General features: G+C 48.0%; 1 protein-coding gene across 10 annotated transcripts in view; it reads right to left on the bottom strand.

Annotated features, from left to right (window-relative positions):
• Positions 1 to 17,772, bottom strand: part of ppfia3 (PTPRF interacting protein alpha 3) — a 241,101-nt gene that overhangs the window by 97,937 nt on the left and 125,392 nt on the right. For 9 of the 10 annotated variants that reach the window (XM_041178004.1, XM_041177994.1, XM_041178001.1 and 6 more), the window contains exons 3-6: positions 8,890 to 8,991; positions 4,736 to 4,900; positions 3,426 to 3,500; positions 1,748 to 1,960 (exon numbers count right to left, since the gene is read on the bottom strand). In XM_041178004.1, the coding sequence (XP_041033938.1) occupies positions 1,748 to 1,960; positions 3,426 to 3,500; positions 4,736 to 4,900; positions 8,890 to 8,991 (555 nt within the window). The remainder of the gene's footprint in view (positions 1 to 1,747; positions 1,961 to 3,425; positions 3,501 to 4,735; positions 4,901 to 8,889; positions 8,992 to 17,772) is intronic. The other variant, XM_041178000.1, reaches the window with a different exon arrangement.

The raw sequence follows: 17,772 nt of genomic DNA, 5'->3' as shown, positions 1-17,772 counted from the left end.
GGAAAAACTCAGCAGGTCTGGCAGCTTTGGCGGAGACGCCGATGCTGCCAGGCCTGCTGAGTTTTTCCAGGTAATTCTGTTTTTGTTTTGTAGAGGATTGTAGGTTTGGTGGAGGTTACAGAGAGAGGGAGGTCACAAGGGAAGTCAGTGGCATAGTAGTATATTCACTTGTAATTCAGAAACCCAGGGTAATGCTCTGGGGACTGGGTTCAAATCCCACCATGGTGGGATTTGAATTCAATAAAAATCTGGAATTAATAGTCTAATGAAATCATTGTTGATTGTAAAAACCCATCTGGTTCACTAATGCCCTTTAGGGAAGGAAATCTGCTGTCCTTACCTGGTCTGGCCTACATGTGACTCCAGACGCACAGCAATGTGGTTGACTCTTAACTGCCCTCTGAAATAGCCCCGCCAGCCACTCAGTTCTCAAGGGCAGTTAGGGATGGCCAATAAATTCTGGCCCAGCCAGCCACACCCCTATTCCATGAATGAATGTAAAAAAAACCAAGGCCATTTGATGACTTGGACGAGAATGTCTCAGGCAGTGCTTTTAGCAAGAGCATAAAGTTCCCTCCTCAACGGCGTCAGCTTTGACTGAGTGGGGAACACCCTCACCTCTTGAGTCCCACTCCAGAGACTTAAGCACACATACCAGGCTGACATTCCCCTGCAATACTAAGAGAGTGCCGCACTGTTGGAGGTGCCGTCAATTGGGTGAGAAGTTGAACCCCCGTCTGCCCTCTCAGTTGGACATAAAAGATTCCATGGCCACTGTTTTGTCGAAGATCAGTGGCATTCTCTGCAAGTAACATCACGAAAGCAGATTATCTGGTCATTACCCCAGTGCTGTTTGTGGGATCCTGCTGTGCAAAAATTGTCTGCCATGTTCCCTATAATAAACTTAAATAGGCTGTTAAACAGTTTGGAATGGCCTGAGGTGGTGACAGGTGCTATAGAAATGCAAGTTCTTCCTTCCTAACACAGGAAAGCACAAATTTAAATTGTTACCCATTTGCAAAGCAAAGTTTGGAGTGATAAGAGTTGTGCTCCACTGGGAGGAAGTGAAACCAACGAGGACCTGAACTGCACCCTCTCCTCTCCCCACGACCATGCAAGAACCACCACCTTGAAACCACAAGGAAAGGCAGTTGATTTCCTTATGCCCCTGACTCAAAGAGTCAACCCCGCAGGAAGCTGAGTGAGGTGAACACGGAGTAGGCAAATGGGAATGCAAATTGATTATTTTTCATCCACCTCCAAGAATCAAAACAAATTTCCACCCTGTGCCATCTGTAGTCAAAAGGTAAACAGAGCTGTCTCAGCAACTGCAAGGAAACCTCAGTAAAATCAATAACCTCTAAACTACTGTTGCTGTTGGTGAGCCCGCGCTTCAGTTCATGTGACATTCTTGCTTTGAGGGAGTCATTGAAACATATTAATCTCTCCAGTAAAATGGCAAACAATGGAACTGCTGTATTATTAACACTCTTTTCCAGGCTGTTACCTCATGCCGTCTTGTGAGAACCCGTGCCAGCATCTTCACCAGGCCAAGGGTTAGCACTTTATTTAACCCAATGTGTTAAGACGTCAACTAGTTAGTCTCAAAAACTGGCCACCCCCCCCCTCACTGGACCCCTCATGTTCGGCACATGATTCGTCACGCTTAGTTCCAAAACTTGGAATTTTCCCAGGGGCTGGTTAAATTCCACCAATGTCGCGCGCTCTGCTCGCTCCCACAGGTTACCTCTTTCAAATCCCGCTGTAGCTTGGAGTTCACCTCCTCCGACTTGATCAGGTCTTTCCGCGCCGTGCTCAGCTCCTCCTCAACCTCAGCAGCCTTCCGGCAAAGCGCGGCCAGGCGCTCCTTCATCTGCAGCAGCTCAGAGCTCTGCCTCTCGATCAGGTCGTGGCACTCGGAGTCACCGTCTCCGGCCAGCGCCGTTCCATTCATCAGCCTCTGCGCGCGGGAAGGATGAAAGGGGATCCGGTTAATTGCCCGCTTGCGCCTCTCCCCGAACCACAATCCACACCCCCCCACCCCCCCCACCCCCCCACCCATGAAAACTTGGCCCAGCCTTCACAGGGGAACGTGTGCGTGTCAGATTGATTCCGAATCGGCAGTGGCATGACCTTGCGGCATCAAAGCCAATGATCGCCAATGCATGGGACTGGTCGCCCACTCTGGGTGAAAGGTAAGGCAGAGGCCACTGCTCAGGAAAACTGGAGCTGCCCATTTGCCATCCATTTAAAATGGTAGGCGGGAAATCGGGACAATTAATCTCGAAACTTCAGTTACCTGCCGTGATTCAACTGCTTTATCATTCGGAGCACTTGTCTATGGCTTTTTCCTTATTATTTCACAGGACACGGGCGTCAGTGGCAAGGCCAACATTAGTTCCCCGTTTTTAATTGCCCCTTGAGAAAGTGGTAGTGAGTCGCCTTCTTCAGCCGCTGCAGTCCCTGTGGTGTAGGTACACCCACAGCGCTGTTAAGGGGGGGGAGTTCCAGGATTTTGACCCAGCGACAGTGAAGAGACGGCCGATATATTTCCAAGTCAGGATGGTGAGTGGCTTGGAGGGGAACTTCCAGGTGGTGGTGTTCCCATGTGTCTGCTGCCCTTGTCCTTCTAGATGGTAGAGGTTACGGGTTTGGAAGGTGCTGTCTAAGGAGGCTTGGTGAGTTCCTGCAGTGCATCTTGTAGATGGTACACACTGCTGCTACTGTGGGTCGGTGGTGGAGGGAGTGAATGTTGGTGAGTGGGATGCCGATCAATTGGGCTGCTTTGTCCTGGATAGTGTCATGTTTCTTGAGTTTCGTTGGAGCCACACTTATCTAGGCAAGTGGAGAGTATTCCATCACACTCCTGACTTGTGCCTTGTAGATGGTGGACAGGCTTTGGGGAGTCAGGAGGTGAGTTACTCTCCGCAGAATTTCCAGCCTCTGACTTGCTCTTGTAGCCACAGTATTTATATGGCTAGTCCAGTTCAGTTTCTGGTCAATGGTAACCATCCAGGATGTTGATAGTGGGGGATTCAGCGATGGTAATGCTGTTGAATGGCAAGGGGAGATGGTTGGATTTTCTCTTGCTGGAAATGGTCATTGCCTGGCACTTGTGTGGCACAAACGTTACTTGCCACTTGTCAGCCCAGGGTGACAGAATTATTCTAAATTTTAACAAATGAATTTTTTTTCCCCGCTTCTTTTAGCAGTGTTTTGGGGGAAAGGGTTGCCCAGTCTGCCTCCCTGTCCCAGCTCTTTCCCTGAAAAGCCACAGTCGAGAGGATCCATTCAAGCCTTGCCAGAACTGATGAGTTGGACTCTCACTATGACGCCGGGAATAGTTACAAGGGTGAATTTCAGCCTAGATCTGGACAGGATTTCTTCCGGCGCTGCATGGTGCTTTTAAAGCGCAGAGCACTCACGTCTTGGGCTGTTGTCTCAAGCTCTTCCTCCAGGATCGAGACTCTTTCCAATGCCACCCGCAGTCTCTCCCGTACCTACCACAACAAACAGAGAAGAATGACTTCTTTGCCTTCAATACCTCAGAAGGTGACAGAGCAAAAGTGCACAGACGTCCAGTCGAATAATTCAGAGAACGTGACTTTATGATAAAAGGAACAAAATTAGATTTGAGGGAGACGTTCATGTAGTGGTAATGCCACTGGACTAGTAATCCCAGAGGCCCAGGCTAAAGCTGTGGGCACATAGGCTCAAATCCCACCATTACAGCTGGTGGAATTTAAATGTAATTAATAAAGGAAAAATCTGGTATATGAAGCTTGTCTCAGGAATAGTGACCATGAAACTATCATCGATTGTTGTAAAAAAAAACCCATCTGGTTCACTAATGCCCTTTAGGGAAGGAAATCTGCCATCCTTATCTGGTCTGGCCTACATGTGACTCCAGACCCACAGCAATGTGGTTGGCTCTTAACCGCCCCCTGAAATGGCCTGAGCAAGCCACTCAGTTCAAGGGTAATTAGGGATGGGCAAACAATACTGGCATTGCCAGCGACTCCCACATCCCATGAAAGAATTTTTTAAAAATCTAAAAGAAGGAAGTTATTCTAAATCTTTATAAGTCGCTGGTTAGTCCTCAGCTGCAGTGTTGGGTCCAATTCTGGGCACCAGCCTTCAGAAAGAATGTGAAAGGCTTTGGGGAGGGTGCAGAGCAGATTTACTAGAATGGTTCCAGGGATGACAGGTTTCAGTTACATGGGAAGACTGGAGAAGATGAGATTGTTCTCCTCAAAGCAGGGAAGGATAAAGGGAAACTTAATGAAGGTGTTCAAAACTACAAAGGGTTTTGATCGAGTTGACGGGGTGAAACTGTTTGCATTGGCAGGAGGTTTTCAGACTTAAGGCAATTGGCAAAAAGGAACAGAACAAAAGTGAGGAGAATCTGTTTTTAAGCAACAAGTTATGATGATGTGAAATGCTCGATATGAAAGTGAGTGCAACCTAATTCAGTGGGAACTTTCAAATGGGAATTGGATAAATACTTGAAAAAGAACAATCTGCTATGGGTAAGAGCAGGCAGGGAGTGGCACTAACTCAGTAGCTCTTTCAAAGAGATGGCACAGGCACAGGACCAAATAAGCTCCTCCTGTGCTGTAATATTCTATAACACCCCCTCAGTGTGTTGACAAAGATGGCCCACCATTCACTACACCGACAGGAGCCATACACGGGGCCTAGGAACAACAAGAGACTAGGGAAGGGGAGACAACACCTTTTCATCCAAAGCTTTGTGGTGTTCGAAGAGCGACTTCAAGGCCTTGAGCACTTCGACCTCACTGGAGACGCCAGCGGGAGACTGCGCTTGACGTTTCACCACCGTCATCCTGAGGGAACGCTCGTGGCGCGAGACAAGACACTCCAAATGTTCCAGCAGCAGCTGCAGAGAACAATAACTTGCATTTATCTCGGCACTTTCCAGCCTTAACATTGGGCTCAACGTTAGGTCATAACACCTCCCATTTTCATAGGCACTTGGTGACGGTGATGGCTCTGCTATTGTCTTTGATGCCCCCCCGGACCCATCCATTGTTTCTTCACTTGTCCCATTACCACATCCACTTTCCCTGCACAATCACCCCTCTTGTTTAATCTCTCCTGCTGTCTGCCCTATCACAGACCTTCCCTTTTGTTCTTCCCCCATCCATCTCCCCTCAACCCTCCATTTCTCTGCACTTCCTTAAAATCTGTTTAAGAACAGAAGGAACAGGAGCAGGGGTGGGCCATTCAGCCCTCTGATCCAGCTCTGCCATTCAATGAGACCGTGCGTCAATGTATAAATAATGATGGCACTGCCCGGCAATCACCTTGTTAAAGACTATTGCTAGTTAAACAGGTGATGGGCATTGATTATCCCATCTATACAGAATAAAAAGATACAACTGGAACACTTTGTGTGGAAGCCAGTGTTACTGAGGAGCTGTCTTGAAGAATAAACCAACTCGAACCAGAAGATGAGTCTGGATTAACTCTTCTACTATCACCTCTTATTGTGAGTAACATCATAGCTGGCCTTTTACTTCAACCTCATTTTCCTGCACTACCCCTGTATCGCTTGATGTTTTTAATATGTAGAAATCTAGCGATCTCAGTCTTGAGCAGTCCCAGTGACTGAGCCTCCACAGCCCCTCCTGGGGTGGAGAATTCCAAAGATTCACCATCCTCTTGGGGGAAGAACTTCCTCCTAATCCCATCAAAGGCCTGCCCCCTTTATCTGCGAAATAAGATCCGTCAATAAGATTTATCTTTAAACGTTGATCTGCTAGATTTCGAACTCCTTCAAGCCCCGATGAAAGGTTATTGACCTTTGAAGCCCTGGGCTGGATTTTTGCAGGGAAGCCTTGAGGTGGGAAATCTTCCAAACCAGCAGGAACCATCTCCGTGGAAATGAGCCCTGCCCGCACCATTTTCACTCTGGGGAGGGCAGGGGCACGATCGAGTTGGGCCCACGCACCACCGACACCAACCACAGTTGGGAGGCGGCCATGGAGACTGGCACGTGCCAAGCCAGACTGGCCTGAAGGGCAGCCTTCTTTCTCTCAGACTTCGGCCCGGTTGTGTAAAGAAGGCTGTTAGGTCCTCCCCCCACCCCCCAACCGCCTGCAAAAATGGGATCTTCCTGAACTGGGGGCGGAGCTTCTGCGTCTGGGTACCGCCTGCCAACTCTGAAGTTGGCCCAGCTCCCATGAAAATCCAGCCAGACGCTGCCGGACCTGCTGAGCATTTCCAGCATTTTCTGCTCTTGTTGCGTTTATGAAACACCTTTAACATAAAACATTCCACAGCAGCGTTATCAGACTAAAGTTTCAGTTTAGGCCAGTGTGACTAAAATCTTGGACAAACAGGTAGGTTTTAAGGAGCGCCTTAAAGGAAGGAAGGGAAGTAACACTGAAAACATAGACATAGAAAATAGGAGTAGGCCATTCAGCCCTTCGAGCCTGCTCCCCTATTCATCATGATCATGGCTGATCATCCAACTCAACAGCCTGCTCCTGCTTTCTCCCCATGTCCTTTGATCCCTTTCGCCCCAAGAGCTATATCTAACTCCTTCTTGAAAACATACAATGTTTTGGCCTCAACTACTTTCTGTGGTAGTGAATTCCACAGGCTCACCACTCTCTGGGTGAAGAAATTTCTCCTCATTTCAGTCCTAAATGGTCTACCCCATATCCTCAGACTGTGACCCCTGGTTCTGGACTCCCCCACCATCGGGAACATCCTTCCTGCAGCTACCCTGTCTAGTCCTGTTAGAATTTTATAGGTTTCCTATGAGATCTCCCCTCATTCTTCTGAACTGCAGCGAATATAATCCTAATCGACTCAATCTCTCCTCATATGTCAGTCCCGCCATCCCAGGAATCAGTCGGGTAAACCTTCGCTGCACTCCCTCTATAGCAAGAACATCCTTCCTAAGACAAGGAGGCCAAAACTGCACACCGTATTCCAGGTGTGGTCTCACCAAGGCCCTGTATAACTGCAGCAAGAAATCCCTGCTCCTGGACTCGAATCCTTTCGCTATGAAGACCAACATACCATTTGCCTTCTTTACCACCTGCAGTGGAGAGGCAGAGAGGTTTAGGGAGGGAATTCCAGGCCTTAGGGCCTTGGCAGCTGAAGGCATGGCCGCCAATGGTGGGGTGATTAAAATCAAGGATGTGCAGGAGGTTAAAACTGGAGAAACTTGGGGATCTCAAAAGGCTGGGGGAGATTAGAAAGATAGGAGGAGGGGAAATTTGAAAACAAGATCGAGAAGTTTAAATTTGAGTTGTTGCCGAACTGGGAGTCCATATAGGTTCGCGAGCATGCGGGTGACACAAGCAAGCAGATTCCAATCAGGAAAAAAATGAAACGGTTATTCAATTGCTTGTTTTCTCTCAGAATTGGTGGGTCAGGGGATGTTCGGCAATGACACGGTCTCCATTAGGGTTCTGCTCCAAGACAACTATCAAAGATATACACGTTTAAAGAGTGGGTATAGCAATCACAAAAATAAGCCTGCTGACACTCGGGGATCCACTTCTGTCACCGCACTGCGATTTATTTTTCCAAAGAATTCCAGTTTTTCTCCCTCCTGGTTATCTGGAGGCAGCAAAACAGAAACATAGGAAAATAGAAACCGGGAGCAGGAGTAGGCCGTTCAGCCCTTTCAGCCTGCTCCACCATTCAATATGATCACGGCTGATCCTCTATCTCAACGTCATGTTCCCACTTTCTCTCCCTACCCCTAATATCCAAAAATTTATCAATTTCTTTCTTGAATCTACTCAGCGATCGAGCCTCTACAGCCTTCTATAGTAGAGAATTCCACAGGTTGACCATCCTCTGAGTGAAAAAATCTTTCCCCATCTCAGTCCTAAATGGCCTACTCATATCCTGAGACAGTGGCCCCTGGTTCTAGACTCCCCAGCCAGGGGAAACGTCCTCCCTGCATCTAGTCTGTCCAGCCCCGTTAGAACTTTATATGTTTCAATCAGATCCCCTCTCATTTTTCTAAACTCTAGTGAATACAGGCCCAGTCAAACCAATCTCTCCTCATATGACAGCCCTGCCATCCACGGTATCAGCCTAGTGAACCTTCGCTGCACCCCCTCTATGGCAAGTATATCCTTTCTTAGTTAGGGAGACCAGAACTGCATGCAATACTCCAGGTGTGGTCTCACCAAGGCCTTGTATAACTGCAGTAAGACATCCCTACTTCTGAACTCAAATTCTCTTGCAATGAAAGCCAACTTACCATTTACCTTCCTAATTGCTTGCTGCCCCTGCCTGTTTACTTTCATTGACTGGTGTACAAGGACACCCAGATCCCTCTGTACATCCACATTTCCCAATACGTCACCACTTAAATACTCTGCCTTTCTGTTTTTCACACCGAAGCATAGAACTTCACATTTATCCACATTATACTGCATCTGCCATGTTTGTCCACACACACAACTTGTCTAAATCATCCTGAAGCCTCCTTGCATCCTCCTCACAACCCCGCCCAGTTTTGTGTCATCAGCAAACTTGGAAATATTGCATTTGGTTCCCTCATCCAAGTCATTTATATATATTGTGAATAGCTGGGGCCCGAGCACTGATCCCTGCGGTACACCACTAATCACCGTCTGCCACCCAGAAAAGGACCCATTTATTCCCACTGTCTATTTCCGGTCTGTCAACCAAATCCATGTCAGTATATTACCCCTAATCCCATGTGCTTTCATTTTGCCCAGTAGCCTCGAGTGGAGGGAGGAAGGAGGAAGGGCTGAAATAAGGATTCCTGTCGGCTGGAAGGGCCGGGACTAGCAGGGAGTAAAGAGGAGGCTGCAGCTTCAGAACCTCCTGATCTTGTCCGGTTGCAGAAACAAGGCAATTTGCACTCACCCGGGTGTTGTTCCTCTCGGCCTTGAGCTCTGCAATCTCCTCCTCCCTCTCCAGAAGCTGTTCCCGGCACAGATTCAGCTCCTTCGTCAGTACTGCAAATTCCTGCACGGGAATAAGAAGATTGTTTTTAAAACACTGTGCAACACCGAGATGTGCATTAAAGTTCATTCGGGGAGTCCAAGTAGCTGTGGCAGCATGCACTTTTCCATGCATGTTGTAGTCTGCAGCTTTGGGTAGGGATGGCAGAGGCTCCAACATTCTTTCCACCCCATGGGCTGACCAGGATTCTCTCCCACTCTTACCGCCAACCACTGGCGTGTGATGAAACGATTTGCAGGTTGACACTCAACCTGTTTGGCCACACTTTCCTTGAACTCACCTTCCTTGGCCATCAAGCTCCGGGGTGGGACTCGACTCCGGAGCTTCTGGCCCAGGGGCATGGACACTACCCATTGCGCCACTAGGCCTCTTCCCACAGGGTGGTAGAGGGTGCCAATTCTTGTTGGAGATATTGGAAGCGGGCATTAGAGAAAACAAGTGCCAGCGTTAAAGAGTGCAAGCTCGAGAAACGAAAGGAAGAAAGTTGGAGAGAACTCTCCAAAGAAGAACCAAAGATTCAAAACCCTCCTAGTGAAGAAATTTGCCCTCATCTCATGGCCAACCCCTTATTCTGAGACTAGTTCTAGACTTTCCAGCCAGGGGAAACAACCTCTCAACATCTACTCTGCCAAGCCCTCTTAAAAATCTTACTTGTTTCAATGAGATCATCTCTTATTCATTCTTCTAAACTCCAGATAGACCCATTCTACTCAAACTCTCTTCACAGGACAATCCTCCCATCCAGAATCAATCTAGTGAACCTTCTTTACAAAAGTCTACGTCCCTTCTTAGTACTCCAGGTGTGCCCTCATCAACGCCCTGTACAACTGCAGCAAGATATCCTCACTCTTGTACTCCAATGTTATTGCAATAATGGCTTAACATATCATTTGCTTTTCGAATTGCTTATGTACTACATTAAACGTTCGGCACTTCATGTACAAGGATGCCCAATCCTCAAAAAACCAATACTGAATTGCTTCTTCATCATTCAAAAAATAGTTATTTATCTTCCTACAAAACACCTCGCATTTTCCTATCTTATACTCTATCTTCAACCTCCTTGCCCACTCACTTAACCTGTGCAGACTCTTTGTATCCTTAGCACAGTTTACTTTCCCACATAGCTTTGCGTTATCAGTGAACTTAGATACATAAGGAAGAATTTTAAAGTCCTCGAGTGAATGAAGAAGAGTTTTACCTGGGATGAGGGCTTACAGTACATAACACCCCGTCCATTCGTCTAAGTCACTGGACTATAGAATGGTTACAGCGCAGAAAGTCATTCGGCCCATCATGTGCAACGTATTAATGTATGTAGCGGAATTAATACAGAGGGCCCTGTTCTTTATAGACAAAGATGATGTGCACACATAGCGCCTGTTTCAGCTAAACAAAATGCCATAGCAATTCACTGGTTCATTCCTCAGGGCAATGCCTTGACCAATCAGAGTCAAGCTGCCCAGTTTAAAGTTCAAACAATGCTTGGCAGTTAACTGTCAGTCACCTTTAACTGGTGCAGTCTCCATGGGAATGCCTCTGCCAATCAGAGTCCACTCATACAGTATAAAGTTGTGTGCCTCCCCTGACATTGGAATTCTTGCAATTGTCCTGAGAAGTGCAAGATGAAAAGCTTTGACAAAATGTCTTTGTTCAGCAATACTCAAGTTCTGTACTACCAAACGACAAAAAAGATGCAGCGGGAGATGGAGGCGTGGGGATAGACTTGCAGTCTAGAGGCCCAGCTCAATGCTCTGGGGACACAGATTCAAATCCCACTCTGGCACTAGGTAGAATTTATTTTGTTTAATTCGTTTACGGGCTGTGGTTGTCACTGGCTAGGCCAGCATATATTGCCCAGCCCTAATTGCCCTTGAGGTGATGATGGTGAGCTGCCTTCTTGAACCGCTGCAGTCCATGTGGTGTAGGTACACCCACAGTTAGGGAGGGAGTTCCAGGATTTTGACCTTTGACAGTGAAGGAACGGCCGATATATTTCCAAGTCAGGATGGTAAGTGACTTGGAGGGGGACTTCCAGGTGGTGGTGTTCCCATCTATCTGCTGCCCTTGTCCTTCTTGGGGTCGTAGTGCTCATGGGTTTGTAAAGTGCTGCCTAGGAGCCTCGTTAAGTTTCTGCATCTTGTAGATTTGAATTCAATGAATTAAAAATCTGGAATTGAAAGCTAATCTCCGTAATGGTGACCATGGCAACAATCATTGACTGTCATAAGAAACCCATCCGGTTCACGAACGTCCTTTAGGGAAGGAAATCTGTGCTCCTTACCTGGTCTGGCCTACATGTGACTCCAGACCCACAGCAATGTGGTTGACTCTTAACCGCCCTCTGGAATGGCCTAGCAAGTCACTCAGTTCAAGGCCAATTAGAGATGGACAACAAACGCTGGATTGCCAGCAACATACGCATGCCATCGAAGAATAAAAAAAACCAAGACATCACAAACGCCAATGGGCACGTGGACAAACCATTAACCAGTCTTTTCTCTTTCACAGAATCACATAAGAATTCCAACACAGAAACAGGCCATTTGACCAAGCAGTTCATGTTGGTGTTCATCGTCCACACCAACAGTAGTCCTAATCTCAGATTCTCTTCCCATTTGTTCCCCTTTTTCTTCAACCACTTAAGAGATCTCCTCATAAATGTTGACACATCCTTAGCTTCAATAAAATAGCAAGTGTGACCTGCAGTGTATTTCAGAAACTTTGAGTTTAAGTTTTCAGGCTTTTGGGTCTTGTTCTTCCCATCTCAGTACCTTGCACAACCTTGGAGCCAGGAACCCATTAACACACAGACAAGAATAACTCTTCAGACATACACAATGTGCTTAAAAGTTTTTCTTATTGAAAGTAAGCACAGTCACTGAAACTGCTTCATCCAAAGCCGTAGAATCATAGGATCTTAGAGCAGTAGCTGGTCACTTGGCCCATTAGGCCTGTGCTATGTAATTACTCCCACAGCCCAGCAAACCTTTCCAAAGAATTATACAACGCTCTTCTGAAAGTCTCCTCTAGTCTATTTTCACATTGTCTGACACGCTGCATCTTTTCAAAACTGCAGAATATTCACTTGACTTAGTTGGTAGCGTTCTCATTTTGAGCTGGAAGGTTGAGGTTCAAGCCCCATTGCAGCACGTGAGCAGGTTGACATGCCAGTGCAGTCTTGAGGGAGTGCTGCACTCTTTCTGAAGAGAGAATAAAGATCATCCCGTCTGACCCTGTCAGGTGGATGTGAAAGATTCAATGGCACTGCTCTGAAAGGGGCAGGGAGTTTTCCCAGCAGCCCAGCCAGCATCCCTTCCTCAAACAATCATCACCAAAGCAGGTTAAACCTGTCACTTATCTGAATGCGGTGCGTGGGATCTTGCTGAGCGCAAAGCGGCTGACACGTTTCCCACACACAACAACAGTGACGACATTTCGCAAGTGTTTCACTGGCGGTGTGTTCTTTTGGATCGGTCTGTGCATGTGACGAGGTGCGATTATGAATACAGATTCTTCCGTTGGCATTTCAAGGAACAGCTGAGACCCAGAGCATAACTCCAGCTTGGTGAAATAAGCCTGCAGATTTTAACCCAGCGTGGAGCTGAATTAAACACGAACAAAACGATGGATGCAGAACCGAGGGCACGGTTGCTCGGGTGTTGAGTGACTCTCCCTGCGCAGTGCTGAGGGAGTGCTGCATTGCTGGAGGTGCAGTCTTTCGGGCGAGACGTTAATTCAAAGCCCTGTTGCCACTTGTAAAAGATCCCTCGGCCACTATTTCGAAGGAGAGCAGGGGAGTTTGCCTCGGTCTCTTGGCCAATACTTAGCCCTTGACCAAAAATTCATCATGATTGCACTGCAGCTTGTGGGAGCTTGCTATGTTTTACTTGAATTCTTTCATGGGATTGAGGCATTGCTGGCAAGGCCAGCATTAGTTCCCCACTCCTAACTGCCCCTAAACTGAGTGGCTTGCAGAGGGAAGTTAAGAGTCAACCCCATCGCTGTGGATTTGCTGTCATATGTAGGCCAGACTGGGTAAGACTGGCAGATTTCCTCCCCTAAAAAGAGCATTAGTGAACCAGATGGGTTTTTCACCATCACCGAGACTAGCTTTACATCCCAGATTTATTAATCGATTTTAAACTCCACCAGCTGCCCTGGTGGGATTTGAACCCAGGTCCCCAGAGCTTTAGCCTGGGCCTCTGGATTACCAACCCTGGGACATTACCAACCCTGGGACATTACCAACCCTGTTACATTACCAACCCTGGGACATTACCAACCCTGTGACATTGCCAATCCTGGGACATTACCAACCCTGGGACATTACCAATCCTGTGACATTACCAACCCTGTGACATTGCCAATCCTGGGACATTACCAACCCTGGGACATTACCAACCCTGGGACATTACCAACCCTGTGACATTACCAATCCTGTGACATTACCAACCCTGGGACATTACCAACCCTGGGACATTACCAACCCTGTGACATTATCAACCCTGGGACATTGCCAACCCTGGGACATTACCAACCCTGTGACATTACCAACCCTGGGACATTACCAACCCTGTGACATTACCAACCCTGTGACATTGCCAATCCTGGGACATTACCAACCCTGGGACATTACCAATCCTGTGACATTACCAACCCTGTGACATTGCCAATCCTGGGACATTACCAACCCTGTGACATTACCAACCCTGGGACATTACCAACCCTGTGACATTACCAATCCTGTGACATTACCAACCCTGGGACATTACCAACCCTGTGACATTACCAACCCTGTGACATTATCAACCCTGGGACATTGCCAACCCTGGGACATTACCAACCCTGTGACATTACCAACCCTGGGACATTACCAACCCTGTGACATTACCAACCCTGTGACATTGCCAATCCTGGGACATTACCAACCCTGTGACATTACCAACCCTGGGACATTACCAACCCTGGGACATTACCAACCCTGGGACATTGCCAACCCTGGGACATTACCAACCCTGTGACATTACCAACCCTGGGACATTACCAACCCTGTGACATTACCAACCCTGTGACATTACCAATCCTGTGACATTACCAACCCTGGGACATTACCAACCCTGTGACATTACCAACCCTGAGACATTACCAACCCTGTGACATTACCAATCCTGTGACATTACCAACCCTGGGACATTACCAACCCTGGGACATTACCAACCCTGTGACATTACCAACCCTGGGACATTGCCAACCCTGGGACATTACCAACCCTGTGACATTACCAACCCTGGGACATTACCAACCCTGTGACATTACCAACCCTGTGACATTGCCAATCCTGGGACATTACCAACCCTGTGACATTACCAACCCTGGGACATTACCAACCCTGTGACATTACCAACCCTGGGACATTACCAACCCTGGGACATTACCAACCCTGTGACATTACCAACCCTGGGACATTGCCAACCCTGGGACATTACCAACCCTGTGACATTACCAACCCTGGGACATTACCAACCCTGTGACATTACCAACCCTGTGACATTGCCAATCCTGTGACATTACCAACCCTGGGACATTACCAATCCTGTGACATTACCAACCCTGGGACATTACCAACCCTGTGACATTACCAACCCTGTGACATTACCAATCCTGTGACATTGCCAATCCTGGGACATTACCAACCCTGGGACATTACCAACCCTGGGACATTACCAATCCTGTGACATTACCAACCCTGTGACATTGCCAATCCTGGGACATTACCAACCCTGTGACATTGCCAATCCTGTGACATTACCAACCCTGGGACATTACCAACCCTGGGACATTACCAATCCTGGGACATTACCAGGACGCGCCATCTCCCCTAAGTTGTGCACATAAGCTGTTATGTTTCCTACAATACAACAGTGACTACACTTCCACAGGTACTTCATTGCCTATGAAGAGCTTTGACATGTCTAGAGGTTGTGAAAGGTGGAAAATAATAAAAATTTCCCCAATCCCACCCTGAATTGCGACTATTTGCTCAATGTCTATTTCCCAGTAAGTAGCAATCATTCAAATCGCCCCAATTCTTATCTGGCCGTTTCTCTGACAGTGTCTCCTCCCCGTATAAATTCCACCTCGAGCCAGAGATGGGGCCACATTTCCCGTTGGTGCACAGCCAGTCACTGGGCGCTGAAGAAGGCCTACGTGTGGACCCCCCACCCCCCGCTTTGTCTGTGGTCCCGAGGCGGTCACTGGTGTGAATGGACCTCACCTTGCGCCTGCCCTTGCCTCGACCTGCTGATTTGTCTTACAAACCCGTTTCAGTCAGGGAGAACATTTCCCAGTTGGGAGGGTCTCTAATGCCCTGATCTCCCCACACCCCACCCCCACTTTGCCACACAGGCGAGTAGCATTCTCTCTCTCTCTCAGTTCCCATCTCTGCATGTCACACAGCAGCTGCTGCGATGTGTGGGAGGCCTTCCCACTTTGCGTTACCAGTTACTATTTAGGGCCTTTACTGATCAAGATCCGAGGGAAGTGTGAGAACATTGCAAATTAACAAAGCGTTGAGGAAGCTCCCTTCCCCCACTACCCAACAGACTCTTCCCCCAGACCCTGGCAAACCGGACACTTCATCAGCCGAGTGGACCAGTCCCTTGATAAGCTGTTGTTCAATGGTTCTCGCCAATTACTCTTGGAAGGGAGCGTGGACTAGCAGCTGAGGGCTTGATGGGTGGAGGGAGAGGGAGAGGGAGAGGGTGGTGGAACTGTGCACTTTGCAAAAGAAGTTGATACCAATCCAAAACAAAACCTACACGCTACAAGACAATTAAAGAGAATTAGTATCAATTTCCATAAAACCTGCACTGATATTTTTAAATCCCCATGCAGGGAGCCTGGACAGAAAGAAGGGATTTTGGTGAAACCTTAGGGATTATGGATTTGTGCCTGTCAATAGGAGCCCTCTCAAACTGCAACGCGATCGTGGGCAGATAGGTTTTTTTTTTTAACTGCTCTTGGCTGAGAGCTAAGTATTGGTCACGACACCAGTGAGAACTCTACAGCTCTCCTTCAAAATAGTGGCCAGGGGGGTCTTTTGCATACCACCTGAAGGGGCAAATTAATGTCTCGTCTGAAAGACAGCCTCGCGGGCAATGCAGCAGTCCTGCGCTGGGAGAGTCACTCAGTTCCCGAGCAACTGTGCCAAGATGCTGACATCTCCCAGACGGAAGAGCCTACTCACTTTTCCGATTGGCTGATGGTAGCCGGAGTGCTACGAGGATTGACATGTCGAGCAAGCAATGGCGAGAGTGGGGTCGTTGGACTCAGGTGGTCATGCAAGAACATTAGCAACAGAAGCAGGAATAGGCCATATGGTTCCTAGGGCCTGCTCTGCCATTCGATCTGATTAAGGACAACCTTCTGTCTCAGCTCCACTCTCCTGCCCGCTCCCCGTATTCCTCGATTCCCTGAGGAATCAAAAACCTGTCCATCTCAGCCTGTTCAACAATGGGGCATCCACAACTGCCTGGGGTAGAGAATTCCAAAAAACTCACACCCTTCTCAGTGAAGAAATTTCTCCTCATCTCAGTCCTAAACGATTGGCCCCCTTATCCTGAGGTTGTGCCCCCCGTGTCCTGGATTCCCTAGCCAGGGGGAAACAACCTCTGTGTCTACCCTGTCGAGCCCCTTCAGAATCTTGAATGTTTCCACGAGATCACCTCCCAGTCCTCTAAACTCCAGAGAGCATAGACCCAATTTACTCAGACTCTCATCATTGGGCAGCCCTTGCATCACAGGAACCAATCTAGTGAGCCTTTGCTGTACCGTCTCCAAGGCAAGTATGTATTTCCCTAAGTACGGAGACCAAAAACTGCGCACAGTATTCCAGTGTGGTCTCACCAAGGCCCTGTGCAACCGTAGCTAGGCGTCCTTGCTGTTGTGCTCCGAAACCCCCACGATAAAGGCCAAACGTTACGAAACCTCCAGAGATAGGCTCAACCGGAGTTGGCGACCCGGCTTCTCACGCCAACGTCAAGCGTCTGAGCTCTGCCAGGTCAGGAGGTTCTGGTGGTTTATTTGCGCTGCAGCTTTGAGGCGTTGGGGCCGAGAGCAGGACAAAAGGTGCGCAGCACAGCGCGATGACCCAACAGGGGCTAGACGGGGCAGCCAGGTACAGCCAGGATCGGCTCCTTTATTTATTTATTGTTTCCCTCACTCCCCCGGGCACTTGTGCTCAAAATTAAACGCGCTTTCTCTGCAGCGAAAGCATCGATGAAAGAGAAAAGGAATTAAATAGAAATTGCAGCACTTTGTAAAACAAACATCGACCCAGCGAGTTGGCCAGGATCCAAGAGTGTTACCAATCTGACAGGCCCAAAACTAAAACCATTTGGCCTTTTAATTAGCGTAATGAATGCAAAATAAAACAAGACTGGGGCCACGGTATATTGCAGTCGTTTGGATTCTGTAGTGAGGCAACAAAGTGCTGCAGGCAAATCATTACTTGGCTGGCACCAAGCCAGTACACACCATCCTGGACCCACAGAAGGAAACTATTAGCGCCATTCGTAAACATACAAGTCGTTTTCTACCGTAGAGAAGGAGGCCATTCAGCCCATCTTCTCCAATTAGCCCTCGCTGCTCTTCACCTTGCATTTTGCTTTTCCTTTAAAGTATTTATCCAATTCCCTGCAGAAGGTTACTTTTGAATCTCTGCTTCAGGCGTCGGCTGTGACTCTGGGTCACGAATCCCAGGCCACAAAAACCCCAGCATGG

The sequence above is a fragment of the Carcharodon carcharias genome, chromosome 31 (assembly GCF_017639515.1).
Source record: "Carcharodon carcharias isolate sCarCar2 chromosome 31, sCarCar2.pri, whole genome shotgun sequence".
NCBI lineage: Eukaryota > Metazoa > Chordata > Chondrichthyes > Lamniformes > Lamnidae > Carcharodon > Carcharodon carcharias.
Note: the sequence above shows the minus strand (reverse complement) of the source record. Positions and strands in the feature narration are given on the sequence as shown.